We start from the raw sequence: 14,679 nt of genomic DNA on the forward strand, positions 1-14,679 counted from the left end.
GCTGAAATGAGTGCTGTGCCTGCCTGTGATGAGGAGATTGTGAATAAAGAATGAATATTAGTCGAATTTAAAATTAACATTTGCATTTGAATGTTAAGTGTGCATCAGGAAGCGTCATCAGTGGCGCGCGAGATGCGGTGATGATGTATGTGACGTTGTTGCATTTTAATGTTTTGTTAGTCTAGCCCATGAGACGCGCCGCTGCTGTGTTATGCATTCAAAATATTAGAGAAATATAGTAGCTCAATGCGTAGAAGATCTTGAATGGGTTAAAACCGAAACCAAACCATTCACACAGAACGCATATTCAGCGCATTTTCTAGACGGACAAATATGACTGCTGCACTCGCGAAAGCCATGCAAAGTTAAAACAGTTTAAACTTTTAGAAAACACGTCATTTGTGGAGGTTTATTCCTTTTCACTGCGTCTCTTATGTTTTTAAATGCAATCTGCGTGATGGGCGATTCGGCTCTTTGTATTAAGCAATGCATAAATATGTGATGCTGTTTTGTTCATAATTGTTTATGCAATTTACGAAATTATATTTGATTTATATGAGTTAATTTAGACGTAATGCACGTTTTTTTATAGACAGTTATTTCCTTGCGTTGACAATTTAATGTGCTGCATTATTTTGCTCATTGCACTCTCCTGTGGCCTCGGGAAACAAGCCAAAAATTTAACCTATTTAATCTGCATATAAAACATTAGAAAGGAGATATTTGTTTAATTTTTATTTTGTGTTTGACTGTTAAAACAAAAAATATATTTGTTGTTTGTCTCAATAAATTGAGTTAATTTAAAAATACAGTGGTTAAATGTAAACATTTTTTTGCATTGCTCTTTGTTTTAAAAAAGGTTATAAAAAATGTCAATAATTATTGATACCGAACGATATGAAATATTATATCGTTGATACATTTTTTAGCTATATCGCCCAGCCCTAATCTACCCCCATATTCTGCATTTATTCACTTTATGAAACATTTCCGTATATACGTATACCAGGTTTTCAACTGGTTCTGCAGACATGACAGAATAGGTAAACTGGCACAGAACATATATACAACAGCAAAAGTGTGGTTTCCTTTTTGATGGTTTGTTGTGATGTGTTCAGATTTTGCTTAAAAACACAGAGACTTGTGTTTGGTATCTAAATGTCTCTAGGTTTTCAATGGTTTAATGCTCATGCCAGCCATTAATTGTACTGAAGAGTTTGACTGGATACACAGTTTTTGTTGACAACCATTTGAGAATACCTCGTTGCATTAAATTTAGCTTTCTTACATTTTATTTGCATTTAGCATTGTTTTCCTCTGATGTCCAAGTCTATCAATAGACGATGCTATGCTCAATGTGTGACAATTGCCTGAAGCCTTCTCAGGGACCCAGGGTTACATACATAACTGATATACCACATTGCCATACTTTGTGACTGCCAGTTCATCAGGAAGTGAACATATACACAGATTTATAGAGGAACATGAATTGACACCTGTTCAAACAGATAAAACCCAAGAAGCAGAGTCAAATCTGTGTCCAGAATATAAAATCTGATAAAAGTGTTGGGAAGGAACATCCTGCCACCACACAAATGCCCTCCAAAAGATGTAACCTTGGGTTACATCTGAGAAGAAGCAACCTTCCTATTGACCAAAACTGTCAACAGACAGAAAACAAAATCCATACAGCATAGGCTCATTGATAGCCTGTAAATCAACAATCCTCTTAAGGGATGTAAACATCAACAACAAGACTGACTTGAGAGTCAGAAATATATCTGAAGCTGACTGAAGTAGTTCAAAAGGAGGCTTGGTAAACCTGCTAGCACTATAGGTGCGTCACAAGAAGGAACACAAGCAGGTCAGAAAGTTCTCAGGCATCTCATCCCACACATGAAACAAGAAACAAGTGAATGCCTCTATAGCAGCACTTCATCGCCACATAGTTTCAAGTTTTTCAAGTTTCAGTTTATTTATATAGCACGTATAAAACAGCCACACGGCTGACCAAAGTGCTGTACAGAAATTCAAAATAGTAAAAAGAATATAAAAATCTGCACAGCTACACAATTAAACAGGGTCTCGCCTTAATAATAAAATAAGTAAATATATTAATAACACAAGAGAAACGAAGTATAAACCCATAAAAGACTAAGCAAAGACCATAATAGAAAATTATTTGTAAGCCAAACAAAACAGATATGTTTTTAGAAGAGATTTAAAAGTGGACAGAGAAGGGGCAAGTCTAATCTCTAAAGGGAGGCTATTCCACAGCCGCGGCCCAACCACTGAAAAAGCACGATCCCCTCTACGTTTGAGTCTGGATTGTGGGACTAGAAGAAGATTCTGATCACTGGATCTTAAGCGTCTGGATGGAGTATATGGGTATAGTAATTCAGATAAATAAATAGGGGCTAGATCATTTAAAGATTTATATACAAATAAAATAATTTTAAAATCAATTCTGAATTTAATAGGCAGCCAATGAAGGGTCCGCAGAATTGGAGTGATGTGAGCACTTTTGCGGCTATTATGAAGGAATCTGGCAGCAGCATTTTGAACTAGTTGAAGGCGATCGATTGATGACTTAGAACTACCACAGTATAGTGAGTTGCAGTAGTCTAAGCGTGAGGTGATAAAAGCATGAACAGCCATCTCTAAAGATTTATGATTTAAGAAAGGTTTGATTTTTGATAACAGGCGAAGTTGATAAAAACTAGAACCTATTACAGAGGAGATATGTTTATCAAGGTTTAAGGACTCATCTAACAGAACACCTTAAGCCTTGAGCGTGGAGTTTGTATGTTCTTCTTTGTTGGAATGGGTTTGCTATGCTATTCATACATATAGTCTTTTTATTGTATTGTTGTCTGTATTAATTTTCATGCATACAATCCAGCCATTTCACCAGCAGGTGTCTCCCTCACCCGCATTATAATTAGGATTTTTCGAATCTGTAAATAGCCATCTGAATATTAGCATGTAATGTGCATTTCCCGTAGGTGAATCAGTTTTTCTTGGAAGGTACCAGTAATGTGGTTACTTTAAACCTTGCTGATAGACATAAACTGGTGACAAGATACATCTTACTGAAAGCTTTTACCTCGGTTCTTTTTGCAAAGACGCTTTATTATGTTTTAAAGTGCAATGGGGAAAGCTAAATATGTTCTTCTGCATAGCTGATATTGGCAGAAAAGCCAGTCGTGAACTAATGGTGGAAGAATATATCTGGAGAGCCATTCAAAGTAGGAGAAGTTCTGTGGAGAGGTCTCTAAACTGTGCCCTACAGTATTGTGGTTATTAAATAGGGGTGTATTGATATATCGTGCCTTGCACAAAAAATGTGACTCTATGCATAATGCACGTGAAAAATTTATTGTGATATAGAATTAATCATGATGTAGAGTTTTATCCATGACTCAGCTTACTGTATTTATAGTTAATGTCTGAGAATAGTGTATAGTTAATATTTAAAACTGTGATTAATCAAAACTGATCTTTAGAACGGCATACTGTATGTGCTGGAGTGCCATTTCTTCAGTCTGATGAAGTAGTGAAAGCACAAGCATCAATACATCACTGTAATGTAGGGAGTCATGACGACGGAGTTGGGGATCCAAAAGCAAGGCTTTATTTCATAGAGCGTAGTAACAACAGGCAGGGTCAAACACCAACAAACAATAATATCCGAGGCACAAGCAAAAGAGTAATCCACAAGACAGGCGATGGTCAGGGCAGGCAGCAATAAATCAAAAACAAGATAACAGTCCAAGGATCAAACACAATAACCAGGAAACCAGGAAACACAGAAGGCAAGACAACAGGAGGCTAAACATTCAATCATCAGTAAAGTTAGAGAGTGTGTGTGCTACTTTTAAAGTCCTTCTAATGCGAGACAACTGTGAACTGATGATGAGATCTGATGAACAACAGGTGATTGCAATTGATGATGTGTCCAGGCAGAGGATTATGGGAAATCGAGTCCGGGGTGAGTGGTAAAGGGTACAGGATGGGGTGCCCTCTAGTGGAGCTCATGGGCACTCCAGCTAGAGATCGTGACAATCATGATATTGCTTTTTTAGATACATCAGTTGTGCATCCTTCATATATATCAAATTTAAAGGGGTCATATGATGTTGCTAAAAAGAACATTATTTTGTGTATTTGGTGTAATGAAATTTGTTTATGCGGTTTAAGGTAAAAAAAACCCACATTATTTTCCACATACTGTACATTATTGTTTCTCCTCTATGCCCCGCCTTTCTGAAACGCGTTGCATCACGCCGCGTAAACATAAAACCATGTCTGCATTTGTGATCAGAGAAATGACAAACAACAAGTGCTACTCTACACTGCTCAAACTCGCGTTTGAATCATCAGTGGCAAATCCTTTAAATATGAAAGAAGCGGATATCGTCCTCTTTTGGAAGACCAAACAAAGTAGTTTCGCTTTCACAACGAAACACACAGCGTCTCCACAACATGGCGGCAGCGGCAGCGGCAACAATACTACAGCGAGAATCAAAGTTATGTCTTCTTTCTTTGCGTGAACATTTGGGCGGCGTTATGCAAATCTTCCCACATCGTAATGTAGACATGGGGGGGGGTGTTAGAACGAGCCGTTTTAGGTAGGTGTGGCTGACTCTTAACTTTTATAAAGAATATCTCTTTGGATTTGAGACTTTAGTCTTTGCAACTTTACAGATCTTCTTTATGCGCCAAGAGATTGTAACACTCCAAAGAGAAAGGAAAAATTAAAATCACATCATATGACTCCTTTAAGAGGTTGATTTATAATGGTTGCCTTGTGCATTGAGACCAAAGTCGAAGCCTATTCAATTCTGATATAATAGCCTACCAAATTTAGCATTTTAATGAACAGTATTTTTTAAACTGTTAGGAATAAACTAGGGCACATTTTAGAAATAACTGACTTAAAACCATGGTTTAGCTGGTGAAAATGCTAGCGTTCTAATAATTTTGGCCACCACTGTATATTATCAGAGGAAATGTGTTTCCATTTGAATTTGCTTTTTAACATGTAAATAATTGCAGTGCTTCATTGTAGGTGGTGAGCTTTGCCAGCCTGAAATTTGACCGCTCCTACAGCTGGATGGTCCTGTGTGTCCTCTGGTGCTCCATAGCTCAATCAATCCTGCTCCCCATGTTCCTGTGGGCTTGTGACCGCTACAGAGCAGATGTCAAGATGGTCTGGGAGAAATGTGTGGCCATCATGTCCAATGATGAAGTGGATGAAGGTAAGGACCTCTGAGCTTCCTTTAGCATGTTCCAAGGAGAAAGCAATGCTATGTTCAAAATAACAAAGTATTGTATTACTTACATCCTGCTACACCAATGTTTATTTTAAAAGAATATATAGGACAATGCACAGTATACAGCAATAAATATTTGTAAATTCTAGTATTAAATTGTTTTCACATAACTTCACTCAGCAAGATATCGGGAGATTACTAGTTTGAAATAAAATGTAAAATTACAGAGAACTGAGCTTTAATTTTGGTGACAATAGTAGATCATCCTGCTGTCACGTGCATAGGGTAAATGATTTTAAAGATTCACAGTATGTATAGTGCATACACAATTTCTTTCAAGTAGTATTTATAGTGTGTAGTATTTGTTCAGCGGTATTCATACACAGCCTCAGATTTTAGAGAGGGAGTGGAAATAGAAAGTAAAAAAAGATTAATACTTCAGGTTGTTTTATTTTAATTTATTGGTAACAATTTACAATCAGTTTCCATTTGTTAACATTAGTTTACTACATTAGTTAACATAAGCTAACAATGAAAAATACTATAAAGTATTTATTAATCTTACTTAATGTTGATTACAGGATTTACTAATACATTGTTAAAATCAAAAGTTGTATCTGTTAATGTTAATTTAATGGACCTGTGCTAACATGGACAAACAATGAACAGCTGTACCTAACACAAACAAAGATTAATAAATACTGTAACAAATGTATTGCTTGTTGTTAGTGTTAATTAATGCATTAAATATAGTTAACAAATGGAACCCTATTGTAAAGTGTTGTCATTTTATTTTATTTATTTATTATAAAATAATATTTTATAATAAATATGTATTTATTTATTTATTTGACACATTAATTACTACTGTGTTTGGGGGAAAAACTTGAATCTGCTAGGTCAACCAATGATGATTACAGTCATTGGATTTATCATGTGACCTTCATTTTGAGATGGATGGATATTATTTTCATCAAAGAGTCTCAATATATTTTGACTTACACTCAAAAAGAAATATATATAACTGGAACACCTGCTAAGATGCCTTTGGAGTGAACTCCACTGCAGAAGTTTTGCTGCAAAGTTGCTTTACTCCCAAGTAAAGTGTCACAGAGTTGCATAATGTCGCTTCTCCTTGGACATGTGACCAACGGCCCCCTGCGGATTTGCAGGACCACTGGCCAAAATACCAACGTTACAACAGGAATTGTTACTACAACAAAACTTGTAACTTTGTATTAGCCACTGCTATCATCAAAAAAATAAAATGATTAATTAAACAAAATTACACAAAAAAGCTTCATGCACCCTTTCAAGAAGATTCCATATTACATTACTGTGATTTTACGGCAATAACAACAGTACTTTGGCAGAACAATGGTATTTTGGTTGCAATATATAGTAACATTGCAATTTTTACACTGTAGGTAATATTCAAACATGTAAAAACCAATGTAAAAATATAAAAACAAGGGGTTTTCTGGATAAAAATAACTAGAGGTCACTTGATAATTATATAATTAATATGCTTCATCACAAACTATTAGTGAACTGAGGCTGTCAGTATGTATTGATGAATGTAGGTGTTAAGTGTGTGACTTTGCTGTTAGCTGTATTTCATTTCCCTTTCTGCTATTTGGCACGCTCCCATTTCTAAGTTTGCAATCATAAGGAATATGTGCAAGAAATGGATTCTGTCATTTTAATTTTACCAGTGCTCTGCTTCTTTCCAGACGGTTTGCCTTGTGTAACTCAACTCAGTTGTATGTATAAGGGTTGCTTCTTGTACTTGCATCTCACTCAAATGCATGCTAAGCTGCCTGTGCTAATAGCTAATCTCATCTGTCATCCCGCTGTGTGCCCCCATTTTGACTTAAGATCAGCATTTCACATTGCCCTACAACTGATTTTATAGTAAAAAAAAATTTGTTTGTACCCCTCAAACAATCTTTTGCCCCAAAACATATTTTAGGGAATATGTTTAAATGACAGTTTGCTCTAGCTGCAATCTATTAGCAAACAGTGACAGTCAGTCGGGATTTTCAGTACGAGACACTTCAGTGAATCCTAATGATTTCACATGAAGCAAATTTTTTTTAGAACCTCAAATTCTAACGCGGACACCGAAAATCTGTAAAAGGGAATTGTTTTTCTTCGTTTTTTTACCTATTCGTCTGTCTGTCTGTCTGTCTGTGTATTTTGAGCACACTGATTTTTAATCCTGATACATATATATGCTTTCTGCATTTGCAGAAAACAGCCAGGATGGAGGCATTCATCCGGACTTAATATTTGACAGACCGTTTGACTATAGCTCTGCTGGTGATATCATGACGGTAGACCGTATTGCCAAGTACGAATTCTCAACCTTAGAAAGGGGGGGCCCCCAGGGTTATCCATTGAGGGAGCTTCAGGAAGATAAAATGCACTATTTGCAGGTATATTTCCATTAATTTTGTTTTCTTTATTTCTAACTAAAATGTGCATGCTGCAATGGCCCTCCACCTCAGTATTTACAAGAAACTTATGGTCACTATATTACTGTCAACACTCCTACTGGAATCATTTTACATTCCTGTTGTGTGACCTATTAGATATTGAAATTGGAGACTTTTGTTTTGTGTGGATTTTTTTTTTTTGGAAAATATGATCTAACAAGCACTTTTGTTTCTTCACCCCAGTGGTATCTTGGAATTTTTTTATGCAGTTTTTTCTACTGTTGCAGGGCTCATGTGACGAGTGCCACTGATGCCTTTTCAGTTTATATTTTAAAGTTAAAAGCTTGAAGTCATTGCAAATTTAAATGAATAAAAAACACTAGTCTGAATGAAAAACACGCTCAGTATGTCTGACTGATCATTTCCCTTGATATTGATACTATGACATTAATTTTGTTCGTTGTATATTAGTTGTAGAGGCCCAGCTGATGTGTGATCTGTGTAGGAGTTTATACTTTCATGGCAAAATCCAAATTTAGATTGATCTTTTGAATGTAAAAAGTACATACATGGAAATAGTACTATAAAGGCTTACAAGGTGATTAAGAATTCATATAACAGGCTGCCAGTAGATTTTAGAGCTGTGCAATGCTTCACTTCAAACTTTTAACCTTTTTACATTCAAATGATTACTTCACACACTGCCCATAAGTGCTCACATGTAACCTCCACATGTAACTTTCATTGACCTTTTATATATCATCCATTTTTCTCTGTGTGTAAATAATTGACCAGCTATTAAAAATAAGCCTGTCTGGAATGAAAATTTGGATTTGGAGGTTAAATGTGGAGAATATGCCATAAATGTGTACGCCGAACACTTCCCAAAGCTCTGTTAGGCGATCTGCAGTGCTTGACTGCTTTCCATTGCTGATTTTATTGCTATATACATTGCACGAAACAACTTTTGAAGTTCTCTTCAAAGTTTATTGAACTACCATTAACATTGTGTGTGTTAGATTTGTTTCAAAGACGTTCGGCAAAAAAAACAAAAACACTGATGCGCATTGATGAACTCAAAGCTGATGTGTCTGCTATAGAAGATTATTCACTTTTTAAACTACTATTTCTGTAGAAACAATGTTCTTTTTCAATTTCACCAGTGTTTTGCATCATCATCATCAGTATTGGAATGCCATAATAATTGGGAAGTACAAGCTGATATTGTTTTTGCTGTCAAGCCATTCAGGCTTATAGAACATTAAATGCTGCCAAACAATAATATTTAAGACCATCTAACAATTGTGATGTAAGTCCATCTTTATCTTTATATGCCAAAAAACACTTTGTTTTAATCAATGGGCAGTATATTTAAAGCAAAATGACACGCTTTTATAAAATAGACATATCATTTAAATCAGTTGAGTAACAAGTCTTAAATAAGGCCAAATCCTAAAAAAAGTGTTAACTTAAGTCCTGTAGCATAATCTAATATATAATTAAGCTTGTATATTAGTTGATCTGTTTAAAGGGGTCATATGATGCGATTTCAAGTTTTCCTTTCTCTTTGGAGTGTTACAAGCTGTTCGTGCATAGATAAGATCCCTAAAGTCGCAAAGACTAAAGTCTCAAACCCAAAAGTTAAGACTCGTCCACACCTACCTAAAACACCTCGTTTAAACACGCCCCCACATGTCTACGTCACTGTCTACATCACTGTTCACGCAAAGAAAGAAGGCGTAACTTTATTGTTGCTGCCGCCATGTCGTGAAGGCGCTGTGTTTTTCGTTGTGAAAGTGAAACTACTTTGTTTGGCCTTCCAAAAGAGGGCACGACTAGAAATCAGTGGTTAAGTTGTATTTACAAATAATGGGTTTTAATGTTTTTGTCTCGTCGCTCCGGCCGGGACACGGCATCACAGTATGGTAAGGGGTATAACATTTCCGTCACACGCTTGAGGTATTCGGCCAATCACAACGCACTGGATAGCTGGCCAATCAGAGCACACCTTGCCTTTCAGACCGATGATGAGCTTTGTAAAAATCGAAGTGTTTCAGAAAGGCGGGGCATAGAGGAGCAACAATAATGTACAGTATGTGGAAAATAATGTGTTTTTTGCACCTTAAACCGCATAAACACATTTCATTACACCAAATACACCAAATAATGTTCTTTTTAGCCACATCATATGACCCCTTTAAATATAGTAGATAAGGTTACCAAAACTCAATGCCATTTCTTTAATGATGCGTTGCTTCCCTCTACTGGCCAGAGTATAGTACACCTATCAATCAGTCCTCATAATGCATATAGGGGCTTCTTTGTAAAGGCTGTCTCATTCCTGCATTAACCAATACAGTTGCTTTCATGCTAGGCTTGTGCTGTATGCTTTGGATAGTGTACTTAAAGTTCTTTTAAATACTAAAAACTCATTTTATGTCTTTCCTGTGTAGTTCTCAGAACAATGTGGAATGTGAGTATCTGTTTGTAGAATGAGTGATTATAAACTACGCAAAATAATATTAACTTAATTTTATCCCTATTAAAAAGCAGATATATGAATATTTAGTACTGAAAACAGGCCTGTGTTGCCATTATAGTTCACAAGATTCCATTGATTCTGGCATTATAAGAGATGCAAAAGCTTTGAGGTCCTTAGTTTGAACCGGAAATTTGCTTTTAGAAATGTCCTGGTTCACTCGTCTGTGTGTTACTCCAGGTGCCCCCTACAAGAAGATACTCCCACGACGAAACCGACATGTGGACCACCGGTCAGATCCCGTCTTACCTGCATCGCTGGGGCTCCACAGAGGACATCATTGGCATCCGATACAGCTCGCCGCGCCACGAGAGACGTCGCAGCAGCCCGGCGTCCTACAACGAGGAGAGCCACCCACACCGCAAAAGGAGGCGATCCGAGGACATGCATTCGCTCAAGCAGATTCCACGAGTCGAGCGTTATGAGGACGATTTCAAGTGCTTTAGCCGCGACGAAGTGATTAACTTCATTGATGAGACGCCACTGGCTAGTCCAATGAGAAGCCCGCGGCGAGCCTCTGCGATCTCTCTGGTTCCAGAGACCTTCGAGCAGCACGTTGTTTTGTTGCCGCATTTCCCGCTCACACACTTTGAGCGCGAGCCTCAAGCGTTGAGACGCTGCTCTGAGCACGGCAAAGGAGCCACGCCAGGCGAGATCCCTCAGGATCTGCAGAGAAAGGCGAGGGACGGTAGCGTTGGCGAAGGCTCGGGCATCAAGGCATGCCCTGAGCACAAGCATACATCAGAGCTTGTCCCGTTGGGACCAGGTGCACGGACAGGGGAGCAGTCTTCTTCAAGTATTAGGACAGGACAGGTAGATGCATCTGCTTGGGTGGACCAGAAGCACCTGCCAAAAGGGGAAAGCAAAGGAAGCACTAATAGTTTTATAAGCTCACAATCTGCATTGTCAGGCTATATGACATCCATAGGATCTACGAACTAAGCGACCGTTTTATTCAAGTATTTTCAAGTAGATATGCTTATTAGTGTTAAAGCTTTGACTAAGTGGAATGTTTTTGTTAACTAGGAACTGGGATTTTTGAAGTGTGATGATTCGAAATGGCATAAGGACACCATCGTTGCTTTTTTATGTGTTGCTGATACCAGGCTGGATTTACGGGGTTAGTGGGCCTCAAAGGGGAGGGAAGCTGAGCAGCAAATAAGTGTCCTGAGCTCAACACTTATGGTTCGAAATGAGCACTAGGCCTTCTGTGCATACACATGAGCTTTTTACTGAGGCCCATGACAGTGTTCAGCTTTTACGTTTCAGTGAGAATTTAGTATTCTGGTCAAAATACTGCCTTTCTTGACTAAGGAATTAGGGGCCATTCAATTACTTTGTGTGTAGATATATATATTTATACACTGCCGCTCAAAAGTTTGGGATCATTAAGACTTGTAATGTTTTTAAAAGAAGTCTCTTCTGCTCATCAAGGCTGCATTTATTTGATCAAAAATACAGAAAAAAAAACATTAATCTTGCAAAATGTTATTATAATATAAAATAATGGTTTCTATTTTAATATACTTTAAAATATAATTTATTTCTGTGATGCAAAGCTGAATTTCCATCAGCCATTACTCCAGTCTTCAGTGTCACATGATCCTTCAGAAATCATTCTAATATGCTGAATTATTATCAGTGTTGAAACAGTTGTGCTGCTTAATATTTTTTTGGAATCTGTGATACTTTTTTTCAGGATTCTTTGATGAATAAAAAGTTAAAAAGAAGAGCATTTATTTAAAATATAAATCTTTTCTTACAATAAACACTACCGTTCAAAAGTTTGGGGTCAGTAAATTTGTATTCTTTCTTTTTTTGAAAGAACTTAAAACTTTATTTTTTTTTTTTTTTCCCCTAAATTAGGGCTAGGAGTTCAAAAATACTTTTAAAATTTCCAACATACCTTTATGTTTAAATATGTCTTTGATGTTTAATATTAGCCAAAGAAATTATATTTTTTCCTTATTTTTGGGCCAAACTGCCCTTGTCTCATAGCATAGAGGAAGAGGTAGCAATATAGGGGGATGGGGGGATTGAAATTTGACAAAACAGCTTGTTCTGCAGATTTCTCAGTTATTTTATTTCCTTCATTTAATACAACCGCAAAGGTCAACTTGGTTGTGGAAAAGGTTAGCAGTAAGATTGAAGTAAGTAAGTTATATAGTGTTTCTTTACAAAATTTTAGCTCACAGAGCTTGTAACTCTAAATGTGTTTTTGTTGTTTCTGGTGGTGTGGCATGTTTCTAATATTTTTTAAGTAAACCGAAAATATATTTTGTTATATCATTTGAATTCATATTTTTGAAGCACAAGGTTCTCTTTGTAGATCCAGACATGTTTGCCAATAGGCTAACATGTTTCTTTTCACAGATATGGTTTAAATGAGTTTGTTAAGTGCTTTGTGATGATTGAAAATGTATATCTGATGCATTGTTATTCTCATGATTACAGTCTTATTTGTCTGGTAGCCCGTAACAAAGTATGATATGAAAAGTAACACTATTTAAAAACACCCATAGCCTGCAGTCGACATGCACTTTTTTACAAAATAAGTGACAATCTTTTGTCATGTGGAGAATAGGACCTTTTGAAAGGTGGTGCAGTTTGATTTGTTATAGTAGACATAACCACTGAATGGGAATTGGATATTTGCTGTATTATTTTATGTTGTATATGACCAGATTTTATACACGTATCCCAAGACATCATCTTTTTAAATGATTTGTTCTTGTTCATTTATACATGTATATATATATTAAAAAAATCTGTGCTTGCTGCCAGAATGCACTTTTGTACATTTCATACAGCCAGATATTGGTGTCGAAATATCAAATGGTGCTTGATACCTAGGCACCTTCACATGAGATCCACTCGGACATTCTTCATACGTGACCCTGGACCACAAAAAATTGATAAGGGTCAATTTTTTGAAATTGAGATTTATATAGCATCTGAAAGCTGAATAAATAAGCTTTGTTAGGATAATAGGACAATATTTGGCCGAGATACAACTATTTGAAAATCTGGAATCTGAGGGGGCAAAAAAATCAAAATATTAAGAAAATTGCCTTTAAAGTTGTCCAAATGAAGTTCTTAGAAATGCATATTACAAATCAAAAATTACGTTTTGATATATTTACAGTAGGAAATTTACAAAATATCTTAATGGAACATAATCTTTACTTAATATCCTAATGATTTTTGGCATAAAAGAAAAATCGATCATTTTGACCCATACAATGTTTTTTTGGCTATTGCTACAAATATATTCATGCTACTAAAGACTGGTTTTGTGGTCCAGGGTCACATATTTCATGTGGGAACCTGCAGATTGCCCCTTAGTCTAATACACAGTAAGGGCATCAACAAGAGTCTTCCTCCTCCTATATGCTAGATGGTTGTGCAAGGTTTTTCCCCCCTTAAATTGTTTCTCATTGGCTTTTGAAGACAGTCATGTTCTACATCGTAGTCGAGATGGCTTTAAAATGAATGTGTAAAAAAATGTGGTACCTGATGGAATACACATTAACTAAGATCAACTTGAAATGGCCTAAACCTTGTTTTATATAACTGTCAGACTCTGGGCCAGGTTTTGTGTGTCTTTGCTCCCTATGTGCTCCGTCATCCAGTTTCTCTGTCTCGTGTTTTGAATTCATTGTTCCCAGGTGTTTCCAATGTTAATTGTCATTAGTTCCAGGTGTCCCTTGTCTTCCCCTCATCAGTTCCTGTGTATTTAAAGTGGGTTATAGTTCTTGTCCTGGGTCAGTCGTTGAACGTCATCCTGATGTGTCGAGTCCTGTGATCCCAAGCCTTTGTTCAATAAACCCTTTTGAGTTACTTTACTCCGTGTCTCCTCGCTCCTTCGTTCCCGTGTTCCTCGTGTGTGTGAACCATGACAGAACGACTGACCTAAAACAGTAAGCAGCGCTCCTTCTTCCGTGTTTTGTTTTCGTTTTTTGAACAGTCTTTTACTGACCGGGCCTATGTCAAGCCCGCCAGCCGGGGCTATCTCCAGCCCGCTGGCCAGGCCGATGGGAGGCCTGTCAGCCGGGGCTATCTTCAGCCCGCTGGCCACGCATATGGCAAGCCCACCGGACATTAATGTGGCCCAGTTCAGCCCAGGAAGAGCTCCCGATCCCCGATTCAGCCCAGGAAGGGCTCCCGATCCCCGGTTCCGCCCAGGAAGGGCTCCCGATCCCCAGTTAAGCCCAGGGAGGGCTACAGATCCGGAAGAAAGCCCAGGGAGGGCTCCAGTCCCTGGTCCTGACCCACGGAGGGCCTCGGAAGCTGTGAACGTCCCCAAGTATTTTGGGGGGGGTAGTAGGGCTCCAGCCGTAGAGGCCGAGGCGGGGGCTACGGCCGCGGCCTCGAAGGCTGCTACGCCAGAGTTAAGCCCAGGAAGGGCTCCCGATCCCCGGTTCAG

At 37.6% G+C, this 14,679-nt stretch overlaps 1 protein-coding gene across 3 annotated transcripts in view; it reads left to right on the top strand.

Moving 5' to 3' along the window:
* LOC107687122 (probable G-protein coupled receptor 153) overlaps positions 1-11,617 on the top strand; it is a 25,982-nt gene extending 14,365 nt beyond the window's left edge. The window contains exons 3-6 of one of the 3 annotated variants that reach the window (XM_016484340.1): positions 5,072-5,261; positions 7,010-7,039; positions 10,168-10,187; positions 10,434-11,617. In XM_016484340.1, the coding sequence (XP_016339826.1) occupies positions 5,072-5,261; positions 7,010-7,039; positions 10,168-10,187; positions 10,434-11,195 (1,002 nt within the window). In that variant the 3' untranslated portion in view covers positions 11,196-11,617. Of the gene's footprint in view, positions 1-5,071; positions 5,262-7,009; positions 7,040-7,529; positions 7,715-10,167; positions 10,188-10,433 lie in introns of all 3 variants that reach the window. The other 2 variants (XM_016484339.1, XM_016484341.1) reach the window with 2 other exon arrangements.
* Positions 11,618-14,679: the final 3,062 nt, after the last annotated feature.

Source organism: Sinocyclocheilus anshuiensis, unplaced genomic scaffold, assembly GCF_001515605.1.
Source record: "Sinocyclocheilus anshuiensis isolate Anshui unplaced genomic scaffold, SAMN03320099.WGS_v1.1 scaffold1203, whole genome shotgun sequence".
Taxonomy (NCBI): Eukaryota; Metazoa; Chordata; class Actinopteri; order Cypriniformes; family Cyprinidae; genus Sinocyclocheilus; species Sinocyclocheilus anshuiensis.